Source organism: Apium graveolens, chromosome 2 (assembly GCF_009905375.1).
Source record: "Apium graveolens cultivar Ventura chromosome 2, ASM990537v1, whole genome shotgun sequence".
Lineage (NCBI taxonomy): Eukaryota > Viridiplantae > Streptophyta > Magnoliopsida > Apiales > Apiaceae > Apium > Apium graveolens.
The window spans coordinates 9,389,172-9,400,517 of record NC_133648.1 but is presented as its reverse complement, the minus strand read 5'-3'; the positions used below and the strand labels follow the sequence as shown (position 1 = coordinate 9,400,517).

Below are 11,346 nucleotides of genomic sequence, written 5' to 3'. Positions count from 1 at the left end.
CGACATTTTAGAAGCTAAACTATTATCTCTTCCTATTTTTTTTGCTTTCTTTGACTTTTCGTCATCATTGTAAAAATCGGTAATCGGTACTAATCGGTTTGGGTACCGATTAGGGATTAATCGGCAAATCGGGGATTAATCGGAGGGATTAATCAGATATATTTAAATATTTTAATAATATTTAATATATTTACCTTATTTATTATGAAATATATAATTCAAAAATAATTTATAAATATTAATCAGATTTCAAAAAATAGATCGGCCAAATATTTTTTAAAGATTAATCGGTGATTAATCGGGGATTTTTTAAAAAATCGGGGATTTTTAGAACAGTGATTTTCGTGATCAAATAGATCCTTTCTTGCATGAATTATTAAATAAAAACAATGATTTATCTATTTGATGACCCAATCCACGCAGCTTTGAGTTGGACTGGTTTCACGTTTGGGCTGGGCCTTGTTTTAATGTCCAAGAAACACCAGATTCTCTCTCATTTTCAGACAACATAGTCTCTCTCACACATACAGACACACACACACTTGTACATTTGTTTTGTGTTTTGTGCTTGTTCTTGTACCCAAAAATTTCAAAAAGAGAATCACTAGAAACCTTGACTTGTATTTTATCTGTACTATGTTGGCTCAATCATGTGTACTACTACTGCTTCTGCAATAGCTACTTTTGTTGTTTTGTTTATTTACTTAATTGCCATTCTTCATCTATGAATATGATTATGTAGCTTAATTATACAAACTCATACACACATATACTTATATTTATTGAATAAAAAATGAATTTATCTCTTACTGTAATGACCTTTAATCTACTTGAAGATCAACCAGAAGACAGTCAAAATTCTTGGACAAAGAGGAGAGATTTGTGTATAAGTGTTATTACAAGCTATTCTCCAATGATTATATGTACTCAACAAGGTTTAATCTTTCTTCTCTTTATGGTCTTTATGTTGAATTTGCTTATCTGGGTCAGCTTTTATTTGTGTTTTTGTTTCGATTTTTGTCATCTTTTTGAATATTCTATTGAAAATGCTGTTTTTTATGTTGTAAATCTTGTGTTTTTTATTTAGCTCTGTGTTATATATAGTCTTTATTGATTTTTGTTGTGTTTTGTTCATTTTTAGGGGTGAAATCGCAATTGGAGTATCTTCAACAATGTTTGCCAGGTATATATGCTTTTTGGTGTTTTGGGTTGAAATGTATATTGAAAATGGAGTTTGTAGATTTGAATTTGTGGTGATCGACTAATCAACATTTTAACTTTAACAAGAAATAAATTTAGTGGATGTCGTTTACTTTTCTTTTGTTTAGAAGCTTTAAACGACTATTGAACTCCCTGTTCTTTTGTAGCAAGAGTGAAATGGGAGATTCTGTTTGAGATTGATGTTGGTGCAATATCAGAATAGCTAGTAATTAAATTACTTATTGAATATAAGTAGCTATTTGGGGATGATAGTGTAGAGATTTCCTTAAAGAAAAGGTTGGTCCTGCCAAAAAAATCGTGGAAGTTTATAGTTGCCACCTGCTTATAGATTAGATAAAAACGTCAATAATTATGTTTAATGTGGTGAAAGGTTGGTTCATGAGTGAAACTCTTACTGAACCACATTCTTGAAGAGTTCCTCTTTTCCTAAGCTGAATTATTGAGTAATCGTAGATCTGCTTTGCTTCTTGAGGTTACGATCAATTCGGAATTTCAAGGAAAGGAACTGAAGACACCTCAGATGAGCACTGCACCATATTTTATGACAATGAAAAGGTAAAACTTTAATTCCTTCCAGGCATGACTTAAAACAGAACTTCATTATGTGGAATCTTGCGAGTTAGTTACTGTCTACGTATGATGTTACTAAATGAAGGTGGAGTTTTTAGAAGGTGGAACTTTCTGGTTGTCGGAGTCACCGTCAGTACCTGGAAGCATGTCATGGGGATGTGAAGTTCCATGCGTTGCAACCTGGGCGATATCCTTTTGAACTTTACTATGCATGCCAGATAGTTTTTTGTCCTAAGTAGTTTTTTTGAAGTCTTTTTGCACCAAATTTCACGTGAATGGAAGAGATTTTATAATGTTTCTTTGACAACTGACGTACACGTTTCAACTAAAAGGAGTTGAATCACCCGGCTTTTCGTTTCAAGTTGTGAATACAAACATGGATGAGCTTAGTCCACGTGCTCGCAGGCGAAGTGCTTTGCTCACATGGCAGCATATTGCATCATTACCTCCTAGCCTTCCTGTTGTATATTGTGGAGGATTCAACACACAGAAGGAATCAACTACAGGACGTTTTCTTCTTGGGAGATCAAGGTATTCTGATGTACTGAAATATATTAGAGTTTCATTCTTGTCTTAGTAGATGGAAATAATCTTTTGAGATAAAAATTTCATGAATATGATATGCATTACAAATCAGTTTTACATTACTGCAGCTGATTTTAGATCAGAATAATTTCAAAGTAATTAAGCAAAACTATAAAGGAAAATTCAGAGCAAGTTTCTGTGAGATGTTTTATCCTGTGAGCTCAGTACAGGGTGGTATACCTTGCGCGGCTGTCATCATACATCTGAATGGTGAAGTAGTATCTTACTGAAGGTTTATAAAAAGTCTTATTATCATTTTCCCAAAGCTGTTAGGGTTCAAAATGACTTGAAAAGCACCGGCTGGCTGCAGGCAGGATTGCACTTTTTTTAATGTTTTTTTAGCCTGTTAGTGTTCAAAGGGATTTAATAATGTCCCTAACATAAAATATAATTTTATAAGACTAAATCATGTATACTTAAAATATATTAACCCTACTATAAATATCCACTTCTCTGCTTTCATTATCCTCATAATATTCCCTGTGTTTCTGACATATTGAATTTGTATCCATATTGTATGCTTTTTATATCTACTCTTTGGCTTAATTATAACTTAAACCCCGAAGTATGATCTGATGTACACATACACCCTTAAAGAAAAAAGTCATACACATCAACCCCTAATGTATCAAATGTATACATCGTGACCCTTACTTCAGCCAAAGTATTAGTATTGGATTCTGAAATGTCACATTTTCAGGCAAATTTCGGGGGTAGAAAATTGTTTTCTGTCTCCAAAGTCCTAAGTCAATTTCTCGTCCAACACATTAACCTCTCTCCTATATTACATGATATGTATTTTTCTAATTTATTTCCTGAGATAACCCTCACAAGATACCTATCATTTAACGATTTAGGAGTGTTTGTTGGAGTAAGGGTCAAGCTATACAAATTCGATACATAAGGGGTAGATGTGTACAACTTTTATCTTCAAAGGTTTATGTGCACACATCATCATACTTCAAGGTTCAAGTTGTAATTAAGCCCTACTCTTTAGAAGCAGTAACATCATCACTCTCGTGTCTTTATCAGTGTATCGTACACTGGTGCACCAGCCGCCATTGTCAAATTTCAGCTACCATATTAATAAAAATTCACCTACTTTAGGCCTCGAGGTTCATTGTAAACCCCGGCAAGTCGCAACCCGCCCCCCCCCCCCCCAATCTGTAGCATGCTCTCTTTGCTTCTTTTAAAAATCGATCCAACTTACCATCAGCATAAGAAGGTAGCCGTTCTTTTGATGACTTAAAGTTTTTCAATCTCCATATAATTCTCTGAGATTTGCCTATAGGATTGAACAAATCCACTCCAAGCCTTTAAAGAAATTTGGAACTGTCAGTGGTGCATTGATAAGACGAACAGTGTTACTCCAATTATTTTAGACACGCCTATATTAATCATACATTACATTAGTAATCGTCATTACTGGTAGATATGCAACTTGTTACTAAATACTTCCCATTACTAATTAATAGCTTCAAAATTTGACATAATTTGAAACCTGTCAATCATATACTCTACTCATTTTAGAGAGATGCGTACAGCTTCTTTAACTGACCCTTATGATTTCACTCTGCTCCTGCAGAGAGCATGGTGTTGTAGGTGATATGAAAGATGCATGGTCCAATGCTCGGGTAAGGAAGAATGTTTCTCTTATACGCACTTATCATGGATTTAAAGGTAATCATTGAACTCAAACTCAGAATCTAGTCCTGGTGTAGTTTTTGATGAAAAATGTGGCATTGATTTATATCTGTTTCTGTCAGGTGACAAGCAAGGAGCTCTCGAATTCCTCAAGTTAGTATTTAGAGCATTTTGCTTATGTTGGGATCGCCAAACTCAGGACTTGCATGTGGACTGGATTCTTTTCAGAGGCAGAGCTCTCATTCCAGTATCATCTGAAGTGGTTAGTGATAACATAGATGGGTTTTATCCTTCTTCTCACTATCCCGTTTATGCTGAATTCATGCTTCCTCGGAATGTCAGATTACTTGAGGTTCCTGCTCAAAATGGAAACTAAAGTGCCTTCATTTTTGGAACCTTTTCCTCCTAGGCTTTAGTATGCCAAATTTTTACCTTGAAGTGTTTGTTACCACTTTCATAATGGTCTAGAGTGAATACTAACATTTTTTCCCCTTGTTTCTTTATTTTCTGATCTCCTTGGCTTCATTTAAGTGTACTTAATAGTTTAGAAGAAATAAACACCAAATACTGTTTTGGAATGATAAATAAACTTCAAATTTTACTAGCTCCAATGTACAACATTATATGCAAATTTGTGCTAAACATGCAATGAAGCTTAACAAAAAAAACTTAATTCAAAATTTGAATAGTAAAACTGTACATTAAAATATTTAACAGTGCATGGTTTCTGGAAATCATAATAGGTACTTACAAAGTGAAATGAACAAGTACAGAGTAAAGTAGTTATTAAACATGGATTAACAAAAGATTAATGCTTAAAATGAAAACAAAAGCTAAAGGTTAAAAACTTGTAAGCCCACTGGATTTTCAATATTGTTTTCCTAATCCTTGGAGTTTAGGCAAAGGTTGTAAGAAAGATTCAGCTTTCTTGTTACACTTTGTGTTGAGTTAAAATTACGCAAAATATACATTGTACACACAGTTGTTGCAGGTGGTTGGATCATGGATGTGGCAACAAACTTGCCTTTAGTAATGCACACATGTACTTGGAAATTGGAATATATGATCATTTCAACAGTGTATAAAAAGTAGCAGCTAGTATTATGGCCGAGTATTCATTTTTAACTCTTTGTTTAATCCGAGTTTCCAATATTCGAGTTCAAAAATAATTTTATAAAATGGTCAAAACTTGGTTTGACTTCTAGTAGTTGAGGTCAAATTGGAATTTAACTTTCTCAATTTTTTATTATTTATGTTAAAACTATCCCGAAAAATGACCAAACGTGAAATTATATATGTTTTAATTTTTTTAGAAAATATTGGCATTTATTATAAATGATATGTGGTTTATTATTAAAATTTATATTTAATTTTTCAGTAAAAATTTATCAAACAAGCAATATATATTTTAACTTTATTATTTCGAGTGAATTGTCAAATCTAAATTTTTGAGATTATTACAAGAATCAAGTTTTTCTAGTAAAACTATTTCATAATAATACATTCCTACTGCTCGCAGGAGACCACCGACAACTCCTTTTTCAACTGGACAACTCATTATCTCATCTTCTATGGTAAAAAAGGACAGAGCAATTCTAGAGTTTCCAAAAAAAATTTCAAAATTGATTAAAAAAGAAAAGTTTTTCAAAATATAAGGTGTCAATTTGTGATTGGTTGTTTTAACATAAATATAAAGAACCCCATATTGCCATATGTTTTTTGAAACTATTTTGGTAGTTATTTTGGTAACTCAAACACTACTGAAAAGGATTTATGAAAACAAAAAGTTCAAAATTTAAACTATTATTAAAAATAGTTTACGTTGTTATAGTATCCAAGTGTGGTGATTTATGATAAATGAATTAAAAATTTATGGATTGTCTGAATTAATCGAGGTATGTGAAAGATGATCCCGATACCGGATTAACAATAAAGAAATTAAGAATTTAAACAGCACTAATAAATTTAGAAGTTGTGACTTGTGTAAGTCCAAAATTATTAATACGTACAACATTTTTTTTATCGAGCTTCAGTTGGACAAGATGGCAATCAAACAAAGAATTCTTAGTTCTGAATTATGATTAATAACATCATTACTGAAAATACTCAAATACATCACAAATATAAACCTTTGCGTACAACTATAAAATAATTACTTACTATCAAAGTTTAATCAAAGACTTTGAATTCTATTATCTTATTTTATAATTATTTCTAAATTATTTTCTTATTAAAAAAATATAAATATGTGTTTGACCAACAATTAAATTTACTAAAATAAAAGAGATCAAAGTAAAATCCAACGGCCGAGATGAACCGACAGTAGATCCGTACATGTTTATTATCTCACACAATCTTATTTTCCAACTCTGTGATCCCCAATTTGGATCCAGAGAGAGAGAGAGAAATAGCTGGTAGAGAGAGAGTGTATTTGTTTCTTTGTTGAGACAGAGAGAGAGGAGAGAGAGAGAGAGAGAGAGAGAGGAGAGAGATTGAAGGCATAGATCCAGATCTTTACTAGGTGTTTGGAGTGAACAATACAACCCAAATGGCGAAGGATCGAATCTCAACAGCAGCAGCATTTTATCTGTTAATATGGTGTGTTTTCTTTGTTCAAGCTCACGCCTTTTACTTACCTGGCGTTGCTCCCGAGGATTTCGACAAGGTCTCTGCAATCTTTTTACATTTTTAATCTTGTTTACATGTTTAATTTCACCTACATTATGTTTATAATGCTTATATATTGTCTATATGTTTGTATGGATCTTGAAAATGTTGTATGTGATTGGTTATATATAATTAGACTGGTTAGTCACATTGGTGACTAATGATTATTCTTGTTTGTTGTACTTATTGTTTACCCTTTTGGATTCATGGGTTTTTATGGAAAATGGGATTTTTATAGTGTTTTGGTCTAAAGATCGAAACTTTCATATTTTTAGACTTGTTTGTTGGCATTTTTAATTTAGTTCTTGTTATGTACATTTATTTATGGTGACTGCGATTTGTTGGTATTGGAGTATTGTTTTGTTGGTCATGTAATTAGTGCAGTTGTTTTCCATGAACTACCGATCTGAGTCGATTTGTTGGTGGAGCTTAATCGTAAGAGGGGTGCTGGGGGTAGTTTGTATCTTGAGCCGAGTATATGACTTCTTTAGACAAATATAAACCTTCTTAATAGCTTAGATATATATGTTTTTATTCTTTATGTTTTATTATAGTTTTAGTCTTTTAATATTATAGATTAACAATTAATATCAAAAATATTTATCGTGTACAGTTAATTTTTGTATTAATCATTGGTGTTTACTCGTTGTAGTTATTTTCCATTTTATTATGGGTAAATTTTTTCACTAGGCTGAAATTATTCCCAACTGCTTAAAGCTGGCAAATTAAATTTGTAGAAATTCAGTGCCTTTCCGTGAATAGAAGTGAATCAAATCCAGGGAATTCTGTATGTTCAGTTTGGTTATCACTCCCCTGATGAAAAATAATAGAATAACTTTATTTGTGCCTTTGGCTGACATTTAAGAAAAATGATCACTTAAAACACATTTCACCAATTGTTTATTGGCTCTAAAAATGATCACTTAAAACACATTTCACCAATTGTTTATTGGCGCAATTATATGTTGCCTCACGGGTTTGCTCATTTATATGGATGTTTTTTTGCTCTCATTCAAATAGTAGACAGGAGAAAGGATACAATTTACATGTTACAACCAGAAAAATGTAACATATGATACACTTGTTTCTGTTGGGACATCCATTACTAGTATTCCAGATAATTTTACTACACTGAGGTTACGTTCATATGATAAGGATCATTAGTATGAACTATGAACATAATGTACGCTGTTGTGGCTTTGTGAAGTGTCCTAAGCTCGTCTATTTCTCTTTATATGCATTGTATTTTGGGGGGGGGGGGATGTACCTTCTATTTTCATTTTTTTGTTTTTGGTTAAAATATGGATGTGCATTTTTGTGCTATGCGGTCTTGTTTGGAGTTTGATTCATACTGCCACAAGTCCTTGACGTTTCTTTAGAAAACTAACACTTCCGTCGTTTTATGCTGCGCAGGGGGACCCTTTGAATGTAAAAGTGAACAAATTGACTTCCACCAAAACACAGCTTCCTTACTCCTACTACACTCTCCCATTCTGTCGGCCCAAGACCATAGTAGACAGTGCAGAAAATCTTGGAGAAGTTCTTCGCGGTGATCGTATTGAGAACTCCCCTTATCAGGTAAACTATATATATGATGATTCCATGTTCATTTTTACTCTGTAATATGTTGGGACGTTGTTACTTAGAGATATCCCATTGCAGTTTAAGATGCGGGAACCACAGATGTGCAATGTTTTGTGTCGTATTACACTTAATGGGAAAACAGCCAAGAAGCTGAAGGAAAAGATTGATGATGAGTACCGTGTGAACATGTGAGAAACCTTCGGAGAAGTTTATATATGGTTCACATAGTATTTTACTGCAAAGGGCTTTCTTTTTCTTGGTACCAGTATGTTTACCTTCTACATTTTTGCAATGATAGGATATTGGATAATCTTCCCCTGGTTGTACCAGTTCAAAGGCCAGATCGGGAAACTTCTTCCTTTGTATATCAACATGGTTATCATGTTGGGTTTAAAGGGCAGTATGCAGGAGTAAGTATTAAGGCATAGACTATGTGCTTTATAATGAACTATTGGACAACTAATTTTCTTTTATGTGCAGAGCAAGGAAGAGAAATACTTTATCAATAATCACTTGACCTTCACAGTTAAGTATCACAAGGATGTACAAACAGACACCGCAAGAATTGTAGGATTTGAAGTAAAACCTTTCAGGTGATAAATATGTTCTTTTGTTTCGACATTGTATGCATCTTCCTGTTTAATACTCCCTCCGTCCCTCCAGGTTCTTTACATTGGGGGACGGGGGCTCGACACGCATTTTAAGGCTCTTATAAAGCATAAGTCCTTTAAATTTTTTTTTCTTCTAAATAAAAATATATTGTACAATTTTTTTTTATAAAATATTATGAAACTATACTTTATAGCAGCCTTAAAATACGTGTCAAGCATGAGAAAAAACTGTAAAAAAATGAAAGGGACGGAGGGAGTAGAAGTTAATGACAAGTGAATATTGTACAACTTTTGTGATGGGTCCAGTGCTAAGCATGACTACGAAGGTCAATGGACTGAGAAAACACGCTTGACAACTTGTGATCCTCATGCTAAACGCACAATTATTAGTTCTGAATCTCCTCAAGAAGTTGAAGATAAGAAAGAAATCATCTTCACGTATGATGTTGATTATGAGGTGAGGCCCATAGATCTGTCTTCCATTTATATTTAAAATTTTAAAATCATGACACATGTACTATTATCTCTTAACTCTTGTACCATTCTGCAGGCGAGTGATGTTAAGTGGGCATCTAGATGGGATACCTATCTTATGATGGCTGATGATCAAATACACTGGTTTTCAATTGTCAATTCCTTGATGATTGTTCTTTTTCTATCGGGGATGGTGGCTATGATAATGTTAAGGACTCTCTATCGTGACATTTCCAAGTACAACCAATTAGAAACCCAGGAAGAAGCTCAAGAAGAAACTGGATGGAAGCTGGTTCATGGGGATGTTTTCAGGCCGCCAGTGAACTCAGATTTGCTTTGCGTTTATGTTGGGACCGGTGTTCAGTTTTTTGGAATGATACTATTAACTATGATATTTGCGGTACTTGGGTTCTTATCCCCTTCAAACCGAGGTGGGCTGATGACTGCTCTACTTATGCTTTTTGTCTTCATGGGTCTTTTTGGTGGATATGCTGCTGCCCGTCTCTACAAGATGTTTAAAGGGACAAATTGGAAAAAGATCACACTCCAAACAGCTTTCACGTTTCCTGGAATTGCATTTAGTGTATTCTTTGTATTAAATGCTTTAATTTGGGGTCAAAAATCTTCAGGGGCGGTGCCATTTGGTACCATGTTTGCCTTGGTCTTCTTGTGGTTCGGCATCTCAGTACCACTAGTTTTCGTCGGTAGTTATGTGGGTTTCAGGAAGCCTGCACCTGAGGATCCAGTTAAAACTAATAAGATTCCAAGGCAGATACCCGAGCAGGCTTGGTACATGCATCCAATCTTTTCTATCCTGATTGGGGGAATACTTCCCTTTGGAGCTGTATTTATTGAGCTCTTTTTCATCCTCACCTCTATTTGGTTGCAACAGTTCTATTACATCTTTGGATTTCTCTTCCTTGTGTTCCTCATCCTGATTGTCACTTGTGCTGAGATAACAATAGTGTTATGCTATTTCCAGCTATGCAGTGAGGATTACCTCTGGTGGTGGAGGTCATACCTAACTTCAGGTTCTTCAGCTCTATATCTGTTTCTCTATGCATCATTTTACTTCTTCACAAAGCTCGAGATCACTAAGCCAGTGTCTGGCATGTTATACTTTGGTTACATGCTCATTGCTTCATATGCTTTCTTCGTGGTCACTGGTACAATTGGGTTTTATGCATGTCTTTGGTTCACAAGGCTTGTCTACTCATCGGTGAAGATTGATTAAAGTGATTAACGTGTAGGTAAATGTTGTCTATTTGATCTTGAGAAATCACTGCCATACTCCTGATTGATCATCAAACATGTAGCCACTGTCAGTTTTTCAAAATTGCCCCTTGGGGTAATTTGATATATAGATATTTTGTAAACTTCTCAGTGGATGTCGGAAATACGAAGTTTTCAATTATTGTTCTTATTTTTTCTGTTTAATCTTAGATCCCCACAAATATGTACTGAGACACTTGATCAAAATTTTTCAAGAGATTCTTTTATGATTAAAGTTTGGAAGAATATGACAAAGGCTAGCATATATCTCATGGAGCTGCATAAATATATGGTATAGGTTGCTTGTTCACGTGGACCGGTAGATTGTTAGTAGCAGCAAATCCTCTTTCATTTTCTGCACAATGTGGCATTGTTTTAAGTATTATCTCCAGTTTGCTAATTTTTGGTTGTTTAATAGCATTATTTCATAGTAAAATGTCTAGATTTGCAAGCATATCATGTACTTAAAGAGTGCACTATACAGCCAAGCTTTTGCCCCAAAAACAGTATATTTATATATATTTTTTTAATTCTAGTAATATATTCTCAAAATGAATCCCAAATATATTCTCAAATCACAGGTTACATCCCAAATATATCCTCAAATCACAGGTTACATGTTTTTATTTGTGAAATTAATACCCATCTCATTTATGAGAAAATAACAAATAATACAATAACTGTCATTTGGGAATATTTTTGAAAATGCTATTAAAAA

General features: G+C 33.8%; 2 protein-coding genes across 2 annotated transcripts; both read left to right on the top strand.

The window, feature by feature from the left end:
* Window positions 1-512: 512 nt before the first annotated feature.
* On the top strand, window positions 513-4,624 carry LOC141706895 (uncharacterized). The gene is made up of 7 exons (XM_074509777.1): window positions 513-935; window positions 1,142-1,183; window positions 1,694-1,776; window positions 1,877-1,979; window positions 2,109-2,322; window positions 3,962-4,056; window positions 4,143-4,624. Exons 1-7 carry the CDS (start codon window positions 794-796, stop codon window positions 4,394-4,396), a joined length of 933 nt encoding a protein of 310 aa, XP_074365878.1. The 5' UTR covers window positions 513-793; the 3' UTR covers window positions 4,397-4,624.
* A 1,770-nt stretch (window positions 4,625-6,394) lies between these two features.
* Window positions 6,395-10,779, top strand: LOC141706894 (transmembrane 9 superfamily member 8-like). Its single transcript, XM_074509776.1, has 7 exons — window positions 6,395-6,685; window positions 8,101-8,265; window positions 8,350-8,459; window positions 8,570-8,681; window positions 8,752-8,864; window positions 9,189-9,339; window positions 9,433-10,779. Exons 1-7 carry the CDS (start codon window positions 6,569-6,571, stop codon window positions 10,588-10,590), a joined length of 1,926 nt encoding a protein of 641 aa, XP_074365877.1. The 5' UTR covers window positions 6,395-6,568; the 3' UTR covers window positions 10,591-10,779.
* Window positions 10,780-11,346: the final 567 nt, after the last annotated feature.